This window comes from Pleurodeles waltl, chromosome 2_1 (genome assembly GCF_031143425.1).
Source record: "Pleurodeles waltl isolate 20211129_DDA chromosome 2_1, aPleWal1.hap1.20221129, whole genome shotgun sequence".
Lineage (NCBI taxonomy): Eukaryota > Metazoa > Chordata > Amphibia > Caudata > Salamandridae > Pleurodeles > Pleurodeles waltl.
Window position 1 is genome coordinate 425,730,981 of NC_090438.1, and position 24,308 is coordinate 425,755,288.

The window sequence follows — 24,308 nt, forward strand, 5'->3', positions numbered from 1 at the left end:
AGTATGGTCCCTGAAGCTCATTGGGGTTGGGTATGTGGAAGCACTTTGAGGTAGAGGGGAGGGATACACCAACAGCCTTAGGGGATGTTAGGAATCTCACCTACACTATCATGAAGGATACCCTACTCACAAGACATGGTCTCACCCCTGAGTAGTATAAGGATAAGTTTAGGCCCTATAAGAAGAAGGAATCCCAAACATGGTTGGAACGTGTTGATTATTTTTGCAGGTCACTGGATGGTTGTGTGAAGGGCAGTAAGGTAACTACATATGAGGGGCTTTACAATCTGATTGCTTGGAGCACTTGTACAGTTTATGTTTTCCAGAGCTGTGCCAGCACCTGACTGACAGCAAACTGACTGATACTAGGAAGCTTGCACAGGAAGCAGACCACTGGGAGAGCACGAGGGTCCAAAAGAGGTATGGGAGAGACCATGCTAAGGGTGGGCATGGTCCCTCTCAGAAGAAAAGGGGGGTAAGGGTAAACAAGGGGAGTTCTCTAAAGAGCCCCAAACTGATTCCCAGGGTAAAGATTCCCAACTCCCCAGTGAGAAGAAGCCATGGTTCTCCAAAGGGAAGCCAGTGGCAGGGGGACCCCCACGTAAGTGTTATGCACTTGACCAGGTGGATCATGTGGGGGGGACCCCAAATGCCCCAAGAGTACACCGGCACCCACTGGTACGCAGCCCCAGGGTTTGGCTAGTGTATCACTTGGGGAGGAGTTGGTTCCAGGAGGGTGGGAGCCAGCTGAGATGACCCTTGTCTCAGTAGGGGACAGTGAGATGGTTTAGAGAACCTTCATGCCTGAGAACACTAAAAAGTACATGCAGTGGGTGACCATCAATGGACAGAGGGTGGAGGCTCTGAGAGACACAGGAGCCAGTGTGACTACATTGAGGAGTCAGCTGGTGTCTGAAGAGCAGATTGATCCCCGGGTACTTCACAAAGTAGTTGCAGTGGACAACTCAGAGCGCCTGTGCAGAGTGGTGCAGGTTCCCTTTGAATGGGGTGGGGGAGTCTCAGGTTCCTTGAAGGTAGCTGTGAGTCCAACCGTGACTGTAGATTGTTTGCTAGGCAAAGACCTGGAGGATTCCCCTTGGAAGGAGGTGGAACACAGGTCTCACTTGGAGATGTTGGGTCTGCCTGGGTGGGTATGCATATCCACCCAGTCAATGGCAGCCCATCAGGGTGGTCAAGAGCCCCTGGAGCCTGAAACAGTGGCCCAGGGGACTGCCAAAAAGAGGAAGTGCAGGTGGCTGGGAAACCGGCCCCAGAAGTTCCCACGGTCCGGGAGGAAGTGGAGCCTGAGGGTGACACCCCGAGCCTTCAGGGGAACAGGTGGCTGAACTGGAGGAGGTGGCAGCAGAAAGGGGGACCCACCAGGGAAGCTTCCTTTGCAGCACAGAAGAAATGCTCTACTCTGGAGGGTTTGCAGCAGCAAGCTGCAGACCAGGCGGCCAGCAAGGAGCCAGGATCTCACCTGATTTACTGGGAGGACGGCCTCCTGTATAGTGAGCCTAAGGTTCCTGAACCTAGGTCAGCCAGTATGCTGGTGGTATGCTAGTGCTTCAGGGCCTTCCTACTGGGGTTGGCTCATAATGTGCCATTAGCTGGACATTTGGGGTGGAACAAGACCTTTGTGAGGATAGTCACCCGCTTTCACTGGCCCCTAATACGCAGGCACTCAGATGCACATTGCAGGTCTAGCCAAACTTGTCAGGCAAGTGGCAAGAGTGGCAGGAAATGTAAGGCTCCCCTCCAAACTTTACCTGTAGTTAGTATTCCCTTTGAGAGGGTAGGTATTGACATTTTGGGGCCTCTGGATCCCAAGACAGTCATGGGCAAAAGGTTCATCCTGGTCTTGCTGGACCATGCCACCGGTACCCAGAAGCCATTCCTCTGAGGTTAATCACTTCCCCTGTGGTGGGTCGTGCTTTGATGGTAGTTTTTACCCACGGAAGTGGGATCTGACAGGGGTACCAACTTCATGTCCACGTATATGAAGTCTCTGTGGAAGGAGTGTGGGGTAACCTACAAGTTCACCACCCCTTACCACCCCCAAAGTAATGGTCTGGTTGAGAGATTCAACCACACTTTGAAAGGCATGATTATGGGCCTGTCAGAGCCCTTGAGGCGGAAGTGGGATGTCCTCTTGCCATGCCTTCTGTTCGCTTACAGGGAGGTGCCTCAAAAGGGACTTAGGTTTAGTCCCTTTTGAGCAGATTTATGGCCAGCCTGCGAGGGGACCTTTAAGTCTGGTCAAGCAGGCTTTGGAAAAAGCTCCTAGTAAACCCCCCAGGATGTATTCAGCTACATGCTGGCTCTGAGAAACCAGACTGCCCGCTTCAGGAGTCTCGCACAGGAGAACCTGGAAGCAAGCCAGGAGGACATGAAACGCTGGTATGAACAGAATGCCACTCTGGTCGAGTTTCAACCTGGACAAAAAGTGTGGGTGATGGCATCAGTGGAGCCTAGGGCACTCCACGACAAGTGGACAGGGCCATTTGAGGTGGTGGAATGCAAGAGTGAAGCCACCTACCTGTTGGACTTGCAGTCTCCAAGAAACCCTTTAAGGGTCCTCCATGTGAACTGCCTCAAGCCGCACTTTGAGCGGACTGAACTGTCCATGTTCCTTGCGACAGATGATGGGGTGGAGGAGGAGAGTGGGCCTCTTCCTGAATTCTTGTCTGCAGGAGAGAGAGATGGGTTTGTGGAGGGAGTGATCCTCTCCCCCTCCCTGACTGAAGAGCAGCAGAGGGACTGTCATCTGGAGTTGGGACAGATCACCTCACTGTTTTCCCTAATCCCAGGGGTCACACACTTGTGCACACATGATGTGGCCACTGGGGACAGTCCACCCATTAAACAGAAAGTTTAGAGGGTAACTGACAGGTGAGGGCTTTCATTAAGGATGAAGTATCCAAAATGTTAACCCTAGGGGTTACTGAGCATTCCAACATTCCTTGGGCCAGCACAGTGGTATTGGTCCCAAAGGCTGCTGCACCTGGTGCCACTCCAGAACTAAGGTTCTATGTGGACTACCGGGGACTCAATGCTGTCAGCAAGACTGACGCACACCCCATCCCCCGAGCTGATGAGCTCATAGACTGGTTGGGAACTGCCAAATACTTTAGCACGTTTGACTTAACGTCTGGGTAGTGGCAGATTGCCTTAACTGAGGGGGCCAAGGAGAGGTCCGCATTTTCGACCCCAGATGGACACTTTCAATTTAAAGTGATGCCATTTGGGATGAAGAATGGCCTGCCACTTTCAGAGGTTGGTGAACCAGGTGTTGGCCGGGCTGGATGAGTTCAGCGCCACCTACCTGGATGACATTGCTGTGTTTAGTTCCACATGGGAGGAACATCTGCAACACCTCTGGAGAGTGTTAGATGCCCTGCAGAAGGCAGGTCTCACTATTATGGCAAGCAAGTGCCAAATAGGGCAGGGTTCTGTGGTGCATTTGGGATTCCAGGTGGGGAGTGGCCAGGTAGCACCCCTACACCCATAAATTGACACCATTCTGGTTTGGGAGCCTCCCAAGACCCAGACGGAGGTGAGGGCGTTTTTAGGCCTCACTGGCAATTACAGGAGGTTTTTCAAGGGGTGACCCCCTTGGCCGAGTTGACCTCTAAGAAACAGCCAAGGAAGGTGATATAGACGGAGGCTTGCCAGACAGCTTTTGATGCCCTGAAGGCCGCCATGTGCACAGCACCTGTGCTGAAGGCACCTGACTACTCAAAGGAGTTTGCTGTGCAAACAGATGCCTCAGAGCATGGTACTGGAGCAGTACTCTCACAGCTTAATGAAGAGGGCCTAGAGCAACCTGTATCCTTCATTAGCAGGAGGTTACTTCCCAGGGAAAATAGGTGGAGAGCCATAAAACGTGAAGCATTTGCTGTGGTATGGGTGCTGACGAAGCAAGGATCCTACTTGTTTGGGACTTACTTCCGGGTTCAGACCGACCACAGGCCCCTCAGATGGTTAATGCAGATGAGGGGTCAGAATCCAAAACTGTTGAGGTGGTCCATTTCTGTACAGGGGATGGACTTAACGGTGGAACACCGCCCTGGTACAGAACACGCAAATGCTGATGGTCTGTCCAGATTCTTCTGCCCTAGGTGATGAGAACTCCCATGAGGTTGTGTTGTTACTCCCCAGTTTCAGCTGGGGGGCACATGTTAGACTTTCTATCCTTGGCGTGGTCTCCCTTAACTTTTTGCTCCTGTTTCCCATGATGTCAATGCGCCGTAAATAAATAATCCTTCAGATTGAGGGTGAGGAGGAGATCCCAAGCAGTCAGGACCATGTTACACAAAGTGCGCTAGGTCAAACGGGTGTGTGCACTCGCTTTGTGTGCCCCCAGGGAACTTTTGTATTACAGAGGGTGGCCACAGATGCTTGTGCGGCCCCTTCTATAATACTGATAGCACTGGTGCACATCTGCACCAGTGTTATTGTAAGAGGGAATTCCCTCATTTGCATCAGGGCTTGGCAGCACTATGTTATGGATGCCGGCACAAAGGCATAGAAGTCTTCAGAAGCTGCACTGATTGTGCACCATGAAAGAGTGAAGGACTATCAGTGCTCCCCCAGAGGGCAGCCCTCAGGAGAGCAGAAAAGGGTCCCATAAACCTGTTAGATATAACCCTGCAAGCAGGTTCAGTCACTTACTGCACCCACCTCCGTCCAAGGGGATCTCTCTCCTCTCTTGAAAGTTCATGCAGGTTGCCACCTGAACTGTGAAACAGGGAGCGACTTGCAAACAGTGTCTCTGTATTTCATGTAAATGTGCTGCCCCCAGATCAGCTCAAGTTCACTGCCACCCTGAGGGAGGCACATTCACTGTAATTAGGCACACATTTCCTGTTTGTGTCTGACACACATTTTGTAAGGTGTGCTGTGGTGCAAACTTTGAGAGTGTGCCCTGTCTCTAATACAGCCCTAGTCTGATTTTTCTTTTCCAGGGAATACCTTCTTACAGTCTTGCTCTTGCCATTCACTTGAAATAAGAATACAAACCACCAAGCCTTCAAGTGGAAATGGTCGAGCCTAAAAAGTGAGGGTGCAGGATTCCTGTTTACAATCTGTTTAAACTCAATGTCATTCTTCACCACTGAGTCCTTATTACAAATGCAAGAGCATTTCATACAGGCACACTGACTGGCATGTGTTTTTGATGTTCCTATTTGCCAAACGTATGGCAAGGCTTTCAAATATATTTGGGGGTTAATTCTTTCACAATTATAGGAAAAGCACAGAGATACTGACACTGGGGCATAGCAAAATGGGGGAGCTTCAATAATTAAAACACTGGCACTGCCCATTCGCCATATGTTAGACGTGACATGCTGAGATAGTGTTTTCCCAAACCTTTTGCTTTTTCCTATAGGTTTTACTGATTCTCTTATAGTGGCCTTAGGGCCCTAGGCACATCCCTCTGTAAAAACAGGGTGAAACTGTGTGCACCCCTCCTGTGTATGTTAGGAATTGGTTCTCAACCGTGTGTGCATGCTTGAAAAATGGTGTTTTGAGAACTGCTGAGCCTGCCATTGAAGGCCCTTTGTGTACGCTTGCACAATAGTGTTTAACATGTGTCCAGCCTTCAGTTGCAGTTTAGTGTGTGCGCACTTGCACCAAGGGTCTTTCTAAACGTGGTGAGGAACATCTATGTGTGTTCTCACTACTTCTGAGGTTTCCTCTCCCCATGGGTTAACAAGGGGGGATGAGGGAAAGCACTCCAAACTGCAATAGTGAATTCTCAGTGGAGCAGTCTCATGATGTGTCCTGTCAGTGGATTTGAAGTGATAAACCCCTTCTTTTGGTAAGAGTGGCATTGTCATTAATAGCTGGGAATGTGTACCACCTATATCAGGGGTTGGACACTTATAACTTAGCAAGGCTAGGTCACTAATAGTTCAAACATCTCACAAGTGCCAGTGCTGATGCTATTTCTACACATCCTTAAGAGTGTTTAGAAGTAGTGTAGGTACTGACAGTTGTGAGATGTTTGAGCTACTGGAAAGTGGCCATTTATCTGCTCTAGAACCCATTGTGTGCCTTCCTACCTGGCTCGAATCTACACCAGACGTTGGGGGAGCACATCTGAGCAATTTACAGAATTTTGGGGGAAATGCTAGAAATGTCACCTAACAGGTTTGAGTGATTCTTTTTTTAATTTTTTAAAACAAATTTAAAGGAGAAGGCACTTCATTCATGTTTTACTAAGAGGAAAAGCAAGATTCTTTTTTTAACCTCATATATTATAATTGTGGATTACTCTTGCAGCGCTGTCCTGGCAGATTGCGACCTCCACCTGCCGTCAACCCATCGGGATCTTCGAGACTGGCAGTCTGACCACCAGGGTCTTAATGCGACAGATGGGCCACCACAGAAGCAGTAGTCCTGACCGCCACCGCGAGGCTGGGGGGCTTAGGACCACCAGCTTCGTAATGAGGCCCTTTATCTTAAGTCACACCACATAGAGATCAAAAAAGTCCAGGCCTCTCCCACTTCAACCCACACATTGGGTATGTATATAGGAACAATACCACTTAGTTAGGGAACCATCTCTTTTCTCTCAAAGGTTTTCTATCACTGCAAATTTCTTAATGATAATACCCTTGAGCATTTTTACTGGAAGAGGATTTTCACTCTTGCATTCAGGACTACACATATGTTTCATCAGCCTCTTTTGTAATACAAAGGTAAGCTGGGTGCATGAGGTCCAGGGCAAACTGTGTTCTATTAGGGAATGTACTTTCTGTGCTCTATTGTTGCACTTTCTTGCAGATTAAAGGAAATATTAATGTTCTTGCCCCCATTACAAGTTCACTTTAGTGTATAAAATAAATTGCCACAAATATAATTGGCCAATCAGACAGTAAATAAATAATCCTTCAGTTTGAGAATGAGGAGGAGATCCCGAGCAGTCGGGACCATATTATACAAAGTGTGCTAGGGCAAACGGGTGTGTGCAACCACTTTGTGTGCCCGCAGGGAACTTTACTCTTACAGAGGGAGGCCGCAAATGCTTGTGTTCCCCCTTCTATAGTACTGATAGCACTGGTGCACATGTGCATCAACGTTATCATAAGAGGGGATTCCCTCATTTGCAATGGGTCATGGCAGCAACATGTTGTGGATGCAGATGGAAAGGCAAAGAAGTCTTCAGAAGGTGCATTGATTGTGTACTATAAAAAGATGAAGCACTGTCAGTGCTCCCCCAGAGGGAAACCCTCAGGAGGGGTAAATGGGTCCCATGAACCTGCCAGACACCACCCTGGAAGCAAGCGCAGTCACTTACTACACCAACCTCCACGGGGATCTCTCTCTACTCTTGCAAGTGTTGGCGGGTTGCCAACTGAACAGTGAAACAGGGAGGGGCTTGCAAACAGCATCTTTGTATTTAATCTAAATGCACCGCCCCCAAGCTCGTGTTTGCTGCCACCGTGATGGTATTGCATTCACTGTAATTAGGCACACATTTCCTGTTTGCGTCCGGCACACGTTTTGAAAGGTGTGCTGTGGTGCAAGGAAAGTGTGCCCTGTCACTAGTACAGCCCCAGGTTGGTTTTTCACATCTAGGGGACACATTCTCACAGTCTTGTTCTTGCTATTCACTTGAAATAAAAAATAAAAAAAACACCAAGCCTTTGAGAGGAAATAGTCGAGCCTAAATAATGAGGGTGCAGAATTCCAGCATACCATCTATTTAAGCTTAATGTAATTCCATGCCACTGAGTCCTTATTGCACATGGAAGAGCGTTTCATACAGGCACACTGACTTGCATGTATTTTTGTTTTTCCTTTTTGCCAAAAGTACAGCAATGCTTTCAAATATATATTGGGGTAAATCTATGCCTTCTCTCAGAAATAAAGGGAAAGCACAGAGATACTGACACTGGGGCATAGACAGGTGGAGGAGCTTTAATAATTGACACACTAACACTGCCCAGTCGCCATATGTTAGACCTGAAATACTGAAGTAGTGTTTCCCCAAACCTTTTTTGCATTTTATCTGCAGATTTTACTTATTCTCTTATAGTGGTCTTAGGGCCCTGGGCACTTCACCCTGGGTGAAAACATTCTATGTGTGGTCATTATCCTGCCATTCCTTGATACAGTAAATGCTAGAAGAAACTTTTCTGCAATGTCGTTTGCTTTAAAAAGAATAATAGTTGCACAGAGGGTCTAAGCCTTAGACTCTAAGGGGAAGTGGTCTTGACTAATAATATTTTGTACATGCGTTCGACATAAAATAAAAATAATTGTATAATTTTGCCTAGCCAGTTACAGCTTCAGTGTGTGATATTCACCGTCAGATAGGCCATAGGGTGCAACAAAACTGGTACAAAGGTACAGTAAAATATGGCAATATTATTCCTGGTTGTAGGCAAAACTGTGAACTGCCTATTAATGTAGCTCAAAATATGAAATATGTGTTTCCTATGTATGTTTTTAGGATTATCACATTTCCTGAATTTGGTTGGAATTTTTTCACTCTCTGTCCTATCATAGGCACCATGGTGGTGTCATTGTCATATTTTTTCCAGTCAGACATGTTTGACACATTTCATTATTCACCTTGATTGCTCATATATTTGAGGAAGGCATAAAGGCTGCAGCACTAGACTCCACTATCCACCTGGATATGGAGCTGTGAAGTTCTAAGATTCCTCTCTTTTTTGTGTGAAGCTGTTGCCTATTGTGTTCCAAGACTATATATCTCATTTTCTGCATTTGGCTGGTTAGCTTCTATTGTTTTCTATGTAGAAAACGCAACTATCCTTTTTACCTTAAAAACTTAAGGAATCTGGGGTGGCCATCGGGGATTGGATGAGTTTTTACTATCTACAACCTGACTGCTGATAAGATATTATTTGGATGGACTGCAAATACTCTCGAATTCCCAACCTATCTGTGTTGATAGGTTACTACTAACTTAACAACTCTTTCGTAAAGAATTTGAATTTAAAGGTGGAGATACCTGCATGTCCTACACTGAATATGAAAGGTATTAGCAGTTGTTTTAAAAAACGTAACACCCTCTGTAACATTCTTTTTTTTCTGCCCAGTGAAGATTGTGCTGTTGTCCATAATTCATGTAATCTGTTGTCTTGTTTTAAAACTCGTTTTTCATTTTTTGCATGACTAACTACCTCAATAAACTGTTATATATTATTCACATTAAATCTGACTGTACGGCTACACAGAACAGCTGGAACTATCTTAAAATGGCTAAAGTGTGTTCACGCTTGCAACATGCACCTTGTAGACAATTTACAACCTCTGCACCACACACTGGGCAAACTATGTCAAGGACACCTCTTTTATGTTAAATAACCACACAGCCCAACCTTTTTCTGCTTTTATCAGCCATAGTCAGGTGATGATATCTCCAAGTTAAGAAGTCAGCATGGGGATGCCTTTCTGCTCTGAGCACACCAGGTGGAACTCGGGCCATATTTACAAGAAGGTTATGATGAGTCACTTTTCTTGTGCCCCCTAAGGCATCTACCGTCACCAGGGTAGCGCTATATTAACAATACGGTGCACCATGGTGCATATTAACACAATAGTGTGAACATTTTTGATGCTGTTGTGGTACATTGGTCGACTAGCGTAAAAAATTATGAAGCTAGCCCAGAAATGTGTGGGGAGGCCGATTGGAAAAGATGGCAGTGTCACTTTAATGCTTGCATTAGACATGCATTAAAAATTACAGGAATGATTGGACAATTAAATCTCATAACTTTCACTGCGCCATTGTTCTGGTCCTCCTACTAACGGGTGAACGCCCCCATGCATACATTATGCCTGGCACAGACATAATGTGGCACAAGGGGTTGCAAGGTGGTGCGATGCTTGCATTGCATCACTTTGTAAATCTGCAGAAGGTACAGGCCTCCTTTATGCCCCATTTAGGGTAAAAGAAATGGCACTAGGTCCTGTGTCTTCTGCTTCCTCTGCATTTTTCAGGAAATTAAAATGACATTCAAAGGAGCCTGAAGACCAGGCTATTCCAAAAATAGACACAAATGTGGATAATGCTTCATTGATGGCCAAAAAACATTTTAGATATATGTCTGTTTCTGAAATTGAATTATCATTAATATTACAAATGACATTGGTTCAGTGCGTAAGCTGAGAGCTGTTCCTCTAATGGTATGCTACTTAGAATTGAGGCATGTGGTTCACTGAATTGATTTCTAATCAGGTATTCAAACTTACCCTCGCAAAATCTATGAATGGGGAATGTTAGCTTGTGCAATATCTATATCAGCTAGTGCATAAGGAACAGACTTACAGTACCTGAAGTGCCAGTTCTGGGAGGGTGGTAAATGTAATACCAACATGGATAACCACATCCTAGAGCCTCTTTATTACATATATTGTTTATTGTTCTCTATATGCTAAATCATAAGAGAAGTCTAGTTTGTGTACAAATGGTTTATTTGTTCTGTCGATTCTTATGGCCTCATTACGAGTTGGGCAGTGACCCGCCACAACTCCAATATGGTGGTGGTAAGACAGCGGTGAGGTGACTGTCAAGCCGGTGGCCTCAGCATCATCATATTATGAAGTTTCTGCTCGGTTAACTGGTGGAAATGTCATAATATAACGTTTCCTATAGTCAGCCTTGCACCCTTAAATGTGCACTGTCTACCATAGCAGATGTGGTTATGGGCAGTACAGGGGCCACCCGCTATCCCCCAACTCTGCCTTTCCACCAGCCTTTTCATGGTGGGGGCCCCACCATGAAAAGGCTGATCGAAAGGAAAGTTGTGATCAGCACGGCAGGGCCAAACTTGGCACTGTTGTGGTTGACCACAACTTTGACTGCCGCCAACCCTTTGGGATCCCTGATCCTGGCACAGGCGACCGTCTCCTGGTGGTCTGACCACCAGGATCGTAATCTGGCCGTTGGACTGCTAGGATTGCAGCAGTCTGACCGCCACCACAAGTTTGACAGTCTGAGGACTGCCAAACTCACAATGAGGCCCTTAGTTTTGAACCTTCTTTCAACCTGTATCTCTCCTTTTAATTAGAAATAATTGTTATACTAAGTATACAAAGTAAGCTGACAATATAGAAATGATATATTAGAAAATATCCAAAGATGTATTAATCATTAAATAGAAAAGATTAAAGGGAGCGAAAGTAAAGGTAGAAGTACAGGTCCAGACCAAATTAAATTGTTAATAAACATGAAATAGTCTAACTAAAAGCTAGGAATTCAAAAATAAATATGTTTTAACAAGTTTGTTCTTTGTCCATTACAAATACTAATGTCTACAAAAGAAAAGTAATAAAGTGACACCCCTAACCATTGATCATCTGTAAGTTGCCAGTTCTCAGTCAAAGAAAAATACTAATTGTGGCAAGGTTTGTTCCTGAATGATGATGTCTCAAAATCAGCATATATGATGATGACATGGGGAGTCCATGACACATTTATAATTTTGTTTTAAAAAACGAATAAAACAGTTAATCTCAATTCCATCTGAGCATTTATCACTTTGTCTAATTCACCAATAAGAATCCTGTTGCAGCCACTTGTACATTTTATGAAAGTACAATTCAGGTAGAATACCATTTGATTGCGAAAAATGAACGTTAAGAAGCTGTTGAACAGCCACTTCTAGTGAAAACAGACCACTCTACAGCAAATGTCTCCTCCAAAGCAGCTAACTATCTTCTTGAAATGTGATTAAAGTTGCTTGGAGAACTATTTCAGAAGTGGAAACATATTTTTTCTAATCAATGTATTACAGAAACATGTTTCAATAACTGTGATATAGTCTATGATCTAGCCCTGACTATAAAGGCAAACACACCTGTATATATTAAAAATAAACAAATGGGAGTTTAAGACATCACATTGCGTACGCAAAACAACATCACTGAGAATATTAATAAAAGCCAATTTGTCTATTACTTGGATATCTCAATTTATTACAATGCAAACATTAATAGCTCTATCAAGGAGGGCATTAATCCATATACATCTTTTGAACATCTGATGAGAGAATATGAAGAGAAAATGTTTCAAATTTGAATCACAACAGGTTAAATAGCGATGAGTACATTAATATCATCATTAATGGTCTGTGAAATTCTGCCCCCAGCAGCCCTGTGGCACCACAGGATTTAAGATGGTCCAAGCCCTCCTTGACTAGGGGAAAGACTGAACCTTGTATTGTTTCATTGTCCACTTGCTACCTTTCAGATAAACCTCCTAATCAACCGCGAATTGTTTAAAAAAAAAAAAAAGAAAAAGGTAGCTTTATGACCTTCATGGTGTTAAAATGCTACCTCTAGACAGTCAGGGATAGTTTAAACCTTGATGGGTCAAATCGTGATGGGTACATTAATATCACCATTCATGGTCTGTGAAATTCTATTGCCCGTGGCAGCCCTGTGGCACCACAGGATTAAGTTGCTCCAAGCCCTCCTTAACTAGGGAGATGACTAAGCCATTTATTTTCTCATTGATCATTTCCTACCTTTCAGATAAACTTCATATCAAGTGTGAATGGTTAAAAAAAAAAGAAAAAGGACGATCCACGACCTTCACAGTGTTAAAATGCTACCTCTAGGCAGCCGGAGATTATACCACGTATTCTGCCGATAGCCTTTTTTCAGAGTGGTAACTAGATCATACTCCACATTTAGAGTTTCCTTCAGATATTCTTTGATCTCAGCAATGAGCGAGGGCAATGCAACATAAAATCTGAGACAGGTATATCGTCTTCTTCACTGGCCACCTTAATTGTTTGCCCTACTTACAAATTTGGATACCCTTGGAACATTTTAAACACGTCAAATATACTCAAAATGGACCCCGAGCTAGAAACCTATTTGCGCACATTTGACATAATATATCTCCAGTAGACTTGAAGCCTTGGTTAAACTCCACTTATGGGATACAGATAATTCTACAAGACTGCAGTAAAAAACAGGCAAAGGTAGGCCTAAAGGCATGTTGAGCATTTATGTGACCCTTATCAATGCTATAAACGTAACTGAGCTGGAAACAAACTCTCCATTTATACATGCACTACTAATTAATAACTGTACATTTGAGACTCTGGAAATTACATTCTTTGTAGTGAACGTTTATTTGAATCCAAAGGGCACCCACAGCAAAAAAGGCAATGTCAGCTTTGAAACATGCATTCATTGCTCCAACTAAACAGCTGTTGTTCATGTGCCGAATGGATAATGACCTGGGACTTAAAATTGAACGCTGACAAACCACCATAAGTGCAGCACGGAAGCATGCACCCAAGATGCAAGCTGGAGCATACCCGTGCAGGCCTCAAAATATGCAAACCTTGACAGATCTGATCACCAGCTGCTGTCAACATTCAAAGCAATGGAACTTAATGCACTAAATGGAAGGTTTGTCATGAACTTTCCAATGGCGGTAAATCCATGTCAGTAGAGTCAGTGCTGGATGACATATTTATCTCCTTTCATCTATTCCACAGGGTCACAGTGTTTACATTAGCAGACTGACGAGAAAGCGACCATCAGCCTCTAATGGTAGAGCTTACAAACAACAATGAACACATTACCCAGAGGTGCAATATAGGCTTCCAAGACCCAAGCACAACTTGGAATCGGGTAAAATGGACAGAAGCCGCCCAAGAAAAATGTGAGTAGTGGAAAAAGTCTAACCTGCAGAGCATGTAGGAACAGCTGAATCCTTTGACTGCCCTGGAAACCATGTTAGCAGATCTAAAAAGCTTTGTCAGAGTAAACATATGGCTATGGTTGCTCCAGCAGCATTCGGCCAAAAACAAGTGGTACAACAGCACTTTCAAACATCAGAGGCGGGCATGAAAAGCAGTGAAGACAAAGCAATATTTACAAGCATGTGAATCTCACTTGCCTACAGTCACAGAGCTTAGGAAGGAGTATAAGAAAGCAATTTGGGAGGCAAAGTGTGCAAGGAATGAACAAGACTAGATTGAAAGTCTACAGACCTGTAAATCAAAGAACAGCAAAACCCTGTGGGACCTGATAAATCAATTAGAGCACAGTCCCACCTCGCTGCTGGCAGTAACGTTCCACAACAAAAATGACTTGCTCAAATTGGGTGTTTATATCACAGCGTCGATCCCACTCCGCCGCTCACAAATAACAAGAGCGACATTCCAGCTCTTTCTTTCCCCCAGACCATTATTAAAGTGCAGATTAAAAAAATTAGGGGAGAAGGGGCGCTGGGTCCAAATGGTGTGCCAGTTTCAATCCACAAGCATGAACCTGCCTTGTGGAGTGAATTACTCTGCCAACTATTTAACTACTGACTCCATGAAAATTCCATGTCAGAGTCTTGGTGAAGGTCAATCCTTCACCCAATTTACAAAAAAGGACCTTACTCGGCCCGAACACTTATCACATTATTGTGCTACTAGATACTGACACAAAGATCTTTGCTGGCACCCTACTGCAAGAACTGGAAAACTGAGTGGAAGAATTGGGCTGGCTCTCGCGCAGCCAAACAGGCTTTAGTCACAAGTCAAGTATGCTAGTCTTGTTGCCCTTTGCGTGTTATTAGAAAAACACACTCATAAAAGTCAACTTCTTTACACATGCTTTCTTGACTTCTCAAAAGCCTTTGACCATGTAGGCAGGAATTTTGCTATGGCATAAACTGATATCATGGAATATCCCAGCTAATCTCCTGCAACTCTTGTACTCTGAGACTTGGGCAAAGGTTAGCCTAGGTACAAAAAAGGGCCTAACACCACTGATATCAACAGGACGGAGACTAAAACAAGGTTGTGTACTTACCCGAACATTGTTCAACCTCTTAATTTCAGATTTGAGTAAAGCATTGGATGAGGTGCATTCACACACCCAAAATTGGAATCGCTAGCATCATTCCAATGCGAAGACAATATAGTCTTCATGATTTTAACCCATTTTGGCTTGGAAAAGTTGCTGAACACACTGACTCTCAATTGTGCAACAAACCAGATGACAGTTAATTTGTATGAAAGTAAAATAGTAATCTCCGCAAAAGGCCACAAAAAGTGCAAATGGTACCTAGGCAGCAATCCAGTAGAAAGAATCTCCAGCTCCAAATATCTTGGCGCCAGTCTCCAAGCCTCCACCTAAATACACTAATACCCTGCCTAGCTTAATTCATCACTGCCTTTCAAAAACTGCATGGTAAATTCTGGTCACCCACTTGGAAACCAATCTTGGCAGCGATTAAAGCAAAATCGATCCCAATGCTATGCAATGGATCAGTAGCCTCCTAGAAAAGAGCAATGTCTTTCGCCTCATATTCCACCTTTCACTGAACACATCACCTGCACAAATTTGTCTAGAATTCAGGCTACAAGAGAAAAGGCCAAAACTGCAAAGTGCCTTTCTCAAGTTCCTGTCATCCTTAAGAATGGGCCCTCCAAATACACTAAAGGAACTCATTTGGAAAGAGATTCACGATAACAGTCAAACAAACAGTTGGTCTCAGGCGAGAAGTGAGGCTTCAGAAGCGCTGGACTCGCAACATCTTTGGGAAGCATACTTACCCCATAATGCTTTTAAACTCGCAATAAACAAACAAAGCTATTATCGAGGGCACAAGACAAGGAACGCTTTCACAGCATAAACACTCATGGCTATGCATCAACACATACAAATCACCAATTCCGCAGAGCTATCTTCTGGAAACTATCAAAGGTTTTTACAAATCCAGATTCTTAGTGCTAAGATTCGACCTTCCATCAACGAATGCTGGGCTGCCGCCATGGGCCGCAGAACTGAGCTTGCCATCATGCAAGATCTATCAGGTGCCTGAATAATCTTTTTTACACATATTGTACAGATGCCCAACTCTGCAATCTGCATGCAGAAAGCTTCTACAGAACGTTTTTTATTGCTAAAAGAGTAAGAACATGGGCGTCAAGCTCTTCTTTTCTGCTTGCACTGCCGGGTTGCCCGGTTGCCTGGTTAAATGTATCATCATTGCGGAGAAGCTATTTAGAATTGGTGCACAACCAAACTGAGGATTTTTTTCCCAAAGGCTCCCCCACCTTATTTGCACTATCCATGAACTGGCGCTTTTCCCCTAGTATGTCTGGCACCGTTAAGGACAATTACTGAAGAGATCCCTTGCCTCTCCTTTGCTTTGTATAATTTAATTGTTTTCTATACTGTTAGCTTGCTCTTTTTTGTCATTCCTAATGTTCCCCCTTTACCAATTGCACTTTCCACACACCAGTACTGTTTGCATATTTGTCACCACTAAGGGCAGTTACTGAAGAGGTCACTTGTCTCTCTTGTGCTTTTGTACCGTATTTTTTCTACTTGCAACGTGATCTTTTATCATGTAAAGTTTTTACTTAACAGCATCACGATTAATAAAATACAAATACAAATTCCATTTACCAGCAAACTTTTAATAAGCTCCTTGTTCTTAGATATCGGTCTATACCCTATACATTTAAAGGGATTGTTTATTGTGCGTATTCACGAGAAAACATTGGCTCAGACGAATATGTAGTACACAACTCCGCCAAAGCACAATGTACCATCATCTACCCCAGGGTAAATGTTTTTATATTATGCTATTTAATGGTAATGGGTTCTACAACAGGTTAATAATACCAACCATATAAGCAACCGGAATGCTTGTCTACGAGGATTTGGGAACTTATTAAGCATTATGAATGCAATTACCAGGACATTTCGAAGGCCTAACCGTTTCATCTCAGTTGTGTCGACTAAGGTAATTGTTAAAGATTTCGCTGACAATTTTTGATGTAAAAGATTGTAAGCAACACAAAAAAAACATTTTTGCACAAACCAATTTAACAAAAAAATGGGGCGCCTATTTCCAAACAGTTCAGTTAAATCGTGTATAATTTTGCATTTCATATTTTATTAGACATGATAGGAAACCCATACAAAGAAATAAAGTTGTTTAGTCAAATTATGCATTATTGTATAGAAGACAGTTAATGGAGAAGGATCGTATTTTAACTAAGGCACCCAAGTCACCAGACACCAACCTTATTGCTGAAACTGGGTCAACAATATAAAAGTGAGCATGATCTGTGTAGTTCTGACTGCACCTTATGTTTGTAGCTAAAATCAGCGCGCAAGGGTGAGAGAATCGAATATGCGCTGCCATTCATACCTTTCAAGATGGAGTCATTGTGGCGCATGCTCAGACGTTCTCTGCGCTTGTATGCAGCTTGGTGTGTGGAAGGTCTGTGCGTCAATGTGATAGCACATGTCTGAGGTACGCCCGAACAGATAACAGCCCTGGCCCCACCAACTATTCCAAAACAATTGAACGTCACGGCATTTTTTAATATTCTGTACACTGAGCAAGACTTATTCATTACAGTTAGTGCTTTCAAAAAATATCGTTTCTTTCCATATCGGCTGTACAGCTAAACCATTGTTCCGTGTAATAATTCAAAGCAACCGCAAAACTGTAGTGTGTTTTCGAAAACTCGGGTGCTAAGGAGTGTTGGCATACACATGTAAAAACTAATGTACGAAAAAGGCTTAGACGCTATTAAAGAATGCATGAGTAAACAAGTCTAGCTAGCAGGAAAGGCATCTGTATTCTCCTTGACATTTAAACCTTTCATTCTTTTCATTTATCGCGGTCTACGGGTCTTTTCAAAAGATATTGCACGGGATGCTACATTGACATTGTGGAGCACTTATCGAATTGTGCTAGTCGCTATGACTCTTCAACTAGCTGTAAGGCTTTGCACGTGGACTAGATCACATGTATTTCCCTGAATGTACAATACGGTTAGAGATTCTCTTTTCATCGTAGCAAGCTGATTTGCTTGAAGCAGAAGGTGCCATACTGCCGCCTAGAGACACATTCGCCCCTTAAAGTAATCATATAGCCAAACCCCACTGTTAGTCCCACAGTTCATACCTCATACCACCAAGCAAGAATAAACATGTAAAATTATAGCAAAATGGCATGCAGAGATTACTAGTGGAATACACATGCATGAGAGGAGAGATAAGGTAAAGAGAAGTGCAGCAAGAGTATCTGATGCAGACATTGAGACATCAGTCAATAAGATAGAAAGTGGGTGATCTAGGAATACAGACATGCACTTGGAATTACCTGTCTGGTGTGAATAGGGCCTGTCGTCTTGAAACCCCCTTGGCAGTTGCATTCGGAAACACTATAAGGGTCCGAGCTGCTTGATGAGCACTTGGAGAGTGAGTCACACCCCACCACAAATGTATTATCCAAAGGAAGTTCCTGGATGACATGGTGCTTTTTAGGTGGGACTGGTGTCTCAGCTTTTATCTGGAACGAAGGCTGCGGAGATGCAGACTTGTAGTGCTTTGCCAAATCTGGGCTGTCGGGTTTAAAGGTGGTTGGGGTGGTACCCCAGTTGTATTTTCCCATAGTCTGTTCTTCAAGCTCCACAGGTATATCCAGTGTGCCGTTAATATGCTCATGAGCAGGGTCATCAGGCTTTGATTCTTCAATTGTCACAAAGTTGAGGAGAAGACTTTTCGGAGAGCGCTTCTTCTTTTTCTTCTTTTTCTTGATCTGCCTATTTTCCTGGTTTTGGGAAACCCATTCCCCACTTTGTTTACTTTTCTGAACAACTTTATGTCTAGGGGTTTGGCGGCAACGCACAAGAGCGGTGACAAAGATTACCAGGATTACTGTCATTGTTCCGGCAATGATTGCTATAATGAATTTCACATAGTCATTTGTCTGTGGAGTAAATTCCCCATCTCCAACATTCTGGCCAACTGGTGTTTCCATATTTCTACGAACTAGCTCGAGGACATAGGACCCATTAGTAACAGTCTCATTCACAAATAAATGCACTAAAGCTATTGTGTACAGGGACTCAGGCTGTCCTAAATCATTGACCTTTATCACCAACCTATGCAAGCCATGATCTGCTGCAAGTACTTTCTCTTTCAAAGTGATGTTCCCTGTTCGTTGGTCAATACTAAATAAGCCTCTAGAATTTCCACCTACTATACTGTAGTGAAGTTCTGCATTCATGCCGGTGTCATTGTCAACTGCAAAGACTTTTGTCACCACAGATCCTGGGCTGGTGGATGTTTTCACTAAGTCATAAGAGAAGTTTGTAGATGGTTTCACAAAAACAGGCCTGTTGTCGTTAACATCTACTACGTTGATTGTCACTTTAGCAGTTGAGGAGCGTGGTGGGTTCCCTTTATCAACAGCCTTCACCTGGAATGTGTAAGATCCTTGTTGCTCTCTGTCAAAGGATATATTCGGCCTTATAACACCTGTGATGGGATCTATTAAGAAATTATCCTTGCTATTAACAATTGAGAGAGTGACCACAGCATTATCCCCAAGGTCAGCATCAGTGACTGTGATGAGCCCCACTGTGCCGTATATAGGTAGATTTTCAGGGACGTAGAAATTATACTCATTGTGGGTGAAGGCAGGACTGTTGTCGTTCTGATCAAGCACCGACAATGTCACTGTTGTATTTGTCTGTAAGGAAGGGATGCCATTGTCTTTTGCAATTACTGTGAATGAGAACCTGTCCACCTTTTCTCTATCTAGTTTCCGCACTGCTGTCAAAATCCCTGTTCGTCGATCCAGGTTAAAAATTGGGGGGGCATTGGAACCAAGAGTATAGGTTATCTCGGCATTCCGTCCACTGTCTGCATCTGTAGCACTAATCTTAGTTAACTCCGTTCCCGGGGCATTGTTCTCAAAAAAGGAAAGTCCAATCACCGGTAGGGTAAACACCGGGGCATTATCATTTTCATCCTTGATTTTAATGAGAAGCATTGCAGACTGATTTAGAGGTGGTTTCCCGGAATCGGAAGCAACTATTTTAATGGCGTATTCCCGAGTTGTCTCATAGTCAAGAGGGGCTGCAGTTTCCAAGAGAAATTGATTGTGAAATACTGGCTTCAGCCGAAAAGGAACGTCATGATCTGTGTAGCAAGTAACTTTCCCATTCATGTCGGCGTCCTTATCGATCACTGTTATAAGGGCAATTTTTGTATTGAGAGGAGCCTTTTCTGAAAGCAGCACAGTCCCATTTACAGGGGTGATGATGTATCTTATGTCTATTGATGGGACGTTGTCGTTGATATCATTAATGTTGATAATTACCGTGGCTCTTGATGGTGTTGTGCTACCATCACTAGCCAAGACTGTTAACTTGTGAAAATGAGATTCCTCTCTATCCAGTGGTTCCTTGATGGTAATGAGGCCTGTATTATTGTCAATAGCAAATAGTTTCCTGGTGAGATTAGACATCTGATTTCCAAAGTAGAAGTGGATCTGTGCGTTTGATCCCAAATCAGCGTCCGTGGCATGCAGCTGGATGACAGAAGTGCCGACAGGAGCATTTTCAGGCACGCTAACTTCGACCTCATTTTCCTTGAACACAGGACGATTATCATTCACATCAGTGACAGATATTTGTAGAATAGCTGTACTCGATTTTGCAGGATTTCCACCATCTTCGACTTTAATCTTCATAACATAAGTGTCCTTTTGCTCCCTGTCCAGAGTTTGCTGAACGATAAGTTGTGGCCACCTGTCTCCCTCTGGTGTTTCAATTATGTCAAGTCCAAAGGCAGTTTGGCCCTATGAGAAAATACAGAAAAAAGCATGTTACCGTGGAGTTAGTGAGAATTTTTTTTTTAGGATAGTCAAATAAATCAGTAAACTCATGAGACATATGTTATCAATGCTAACTGAACAGGAGTAAAGACATAGACATGTTCACACGGACATACGAGTATTTTCTTCTGTTGACAATCATACATAAACAAATAGTTACATTATGACAGAAGTTCGATTTTTTGATAATGATTACATTAAAACACTAATAAATACTGGTTTATCACTGAATCGTCCCTTTCGTCCTTTTTCTGAAAAAATCTAATGCATATTTTGTTTGCATTACTTCTTTGAATTACAATCGACTTTATATATAGGAACATATTGAAAAAATATAGGATGCAATAAAGTTCTATATCTCTCCATACATGTTTATTAGAGTATAATGACATCGTACCTGACATCACAAACAAAAGCACTGGTGACGTTATTGAAAACAGCTACATAACTACATAAAAATGTACACCATCAATTACATCCCTGAGCACATTACTGGATTTTAATAGCACCCATTCTCGAAGAATCATCATGAAGGTTTTTGAGGAAAATATTTACATAGAATATAAGGGCGAAAGTGGAATGAAGACTAGTTTACTTTTACAATTTACATTATTTAATGTCAACATAGATTATAAAACTCAATTTGATAAAGTATTCTTTCGGCCCAGAAATTCAAACAGGAGAGACTGGTTTGAAAATGACATCCACGCAGTTGCTCTTTTCTTATTATTCTGTTTGTGCTCTCTGCGTTTTCCTACCTTGAAAAGGAAGATCACTGGTTCCCAAGTGGGAATGGACCTCAAAAAGGTATATGAAAACAAAAATACAAGTTAGTTTGCGGTGGACACATTCTTTGAAATATCCACTCCTCACACCTAGGAATACATTTACTCACATAAAAATCTTCTTATAGGTACATCTTTTTAGGAGTGTAAAACCACAGAAAGATTCTGATATGATCACATCATCTCCACGCTGATAGAACCCCACTGATTCCCGTTATTGGCCCATAGCATCTTCAAAACCAGCTGCCTCATCTACAAAGCCATCACGACCATCACATATGTCTACACGGATGACAAACACACCATCTCTAGTGGCGTTTGGCACACTTGTAGCCAGGACTCTAGTGGTGTGCAAAATTCACAAATTTGTTTTTCTATAATTAGGCAAAATTTCAGAAAAAATTACTTACAATTGCGCACAAGTATGTGAATACCAAATCCAGCACTACATTTTATTGTGATCTGCATCCTCGAGTCCATTTTGTACACGAAAATATTAGCATAAAAACCATAATCCCCATAAACAGCATCCACTCATAATCTGGCTGCTCTCATTTTTTCAGTGAGCTCATGCAACATTTTTGCTATGAACAGCAGATAATCACACAAGGCATAAAAGCTAATTTTGGGAAATGGGTACAAACATAAAAAGAAATTAGACAATATTACAACCACGTATCAGAAATTCACCCAGGCCTGGAGGACATCATCAGATCAAAATAAAAAAAAGGAAGGCCAGAGGACATCTCCATCTATACACTCAGGGCACAAAACAATGTTTCCATATTTATTAGGACTGCCCAGATTCTGTCCAATTTATCAAACACTAATCTTGGTGCAGTCCAGAACTAGCTAATGCTCACCGTTCACACCTTCGGTTCTGCTTACTGTTCCATTGCCTTTTGGTTAGATTTGCACTATATAAACACCACATACATACATACATGCATATTGTTTGCGATTGGCATGAAAAGAGTATGAGCTAAATGCATGCTGTGCTTTATGAATCAGGCCCATTGTGTCTACCTCTAACCTTACTGGCCTTAGTAAGGTATAGAAAAATAATTTATTATTTGGAGTGGGCGATCACCCACCTCACGGAACACTAACCCTAAATTGACAAGGTGAACCCCCATAGTCACAAAATTACTCAACCCTCTGGTAGCTATAGCACAGAGCAGGCAGACTTATATTAGAACAATGTGTAAAGTATTCATGCTGTACCCAAACAGTAATAAAGTCAAAATACCAAACAATTAAAATCCCACTCCAATGTATTCAAGTAGAGAAAAACGTGATAAACAAAATTACACTCAAACAAAAAAAGTCTAGTAAGGGCAACCGGAGATATGAGTGGTAAAACACTAAGCTCCAAAAATAGTATTTTGTCCATGGTTGCGGTATACCAGGACTAGGATATATCAAGTGGGATGGTCGGGTCACAGATTTTAACCTTCGGATTTAGTCTGGAATATAGAGGAGGCAATTTTCCACTAGGATAAGGCAGTAGTTGTTCCTGGCAAAGTCAATATGGAGTCAGATTGCTGTTGCACAAGGTCCAGCTGAAACATTCGGTTTAGGTGGGAAAATTTGCGAGCAGGAATTTTTTTTATTTCCCATCTGCAGAGATACAACTATCATGCAGATACTTTTCTTGCCTTCGGTTAGTGTTACTTTTCTCACTGCAATTGATTATCTGAATTGGAAGTCATTTTTTCCAATGGGAAAAGGCAGCAGACTGTATCAAACGAGGAATCCACAAACTCGGATACCTGTCCGCTGAGGATCCATTGAAATAAATTTCCCTGCTGCTGAGATGTTCCAAGCAGGAAAAGCTTATTTCCTCCATTCAACAAAGTTGCACTTTCACAAGATCGTCTCTGGTGATTTAGTCTTGGTCATCTGAGGGCTGAAAGTCACAATGTTTTTAAGCCCCTAAACCTTGGAGGAGCAATTCCCTTTTTCATCAGTTCCCTGCCTGAAATGTCAAAAGGCTAATTAGCACAAGCATCTGTCAGCTTGTGCTCAGCCTCGAATAGGTGTGAACAAGGTGTGTAATACCCCTAAAGAGCAAACAAAAGGCTCGCTTCTTTGAGCTCAAAAGAATATTCTCTGGGCATTCTTTTTGACAGGACAGTGTCAAATCCTGCTTGGCAAGCCTGTTGAGCCCATGCTACACTTTGGAACACTGAAAAGAGAGAGAAGAAGGTGCCAATTGCATTCTTGTGTATCACCTCCCTGGTAGATGAAGAGCCCTGCTTTTGTCCTACCTGATTTCTGTCACTGAAAATGTTGTGGGTAAGGTGCGTATGTCACTCAGAATTTTAGTATTTTAGTTTCAGATGTGGGGGACACTGGTGAATTACATATAAATCACCCACACGTCACATAGCAGAAGCCCTCAAAAAGTTTTGTATGGTTGAAGGCATTGGCCATTTTGAAAATGCCTTGACACATGGCATTTTGGCCTGTTTGCTGTAAGGAAAACAAGAGCTATTGATAAGGGGGTGAGGCTGGCCCTTGGGAACTTTTAGTCCATTGGTTAGGTAGTGCTGAGGAGTCATCCCCAACCACTTGATGGTGCTAAGCATAAATGTGTTTCCTTCAGGTGCCAACATCTTTGTGGAAGAACAGAAGAGGACTGAACGAACTGTCTGTGACCTGAGTGGAGCCCTGAAGGACAGGATCCGCTCCCTCTTGTACCCTGGACAAAGCAGTGGAGTCCAAGTGTCAGCTGTCTGATCTCCGGTGAGCTGCAAGAGGCCTTTTTCCTAAAGTGCAGAGCTGACTATTGGCAACTGGACTTGGACTGGACTTTCCTGTTGGCCCCTGATTAATACACTGAGTGTCTCATTTTGAGTTTTGATGGAAAATCC

The 24,308-nt window shown here is 43.0% G+C and overlaps 1 protein-coding gene across 3 annotated transcripts in view; it reads right to left on the reverse strand.

Annotated features, from left to right (window-relative positions):
- LOC138265434 (protocadherin-11 X-linked-like) overlaps positions 1 to 24,308 on the reverse strand; it is a 570,450-nt gene that overhangs the window by 154,875 nt on the left and 391,267 nt on the right. For all 3 annotated transcript variants that reach the window (XM_069213145.1, XM_069213137.1, XM_069213155.1), the window contains exon 3: positions 18,125 to 20,611. In XM_069213145.1, the coding sequence (XP_069069246.1) occupies positions 18,125 to 20,611 (2,487 nt within the window). The remainder of the gene's footprint in view (positions 1 to 18,124; positions 20,612 to 24,308) is intronic.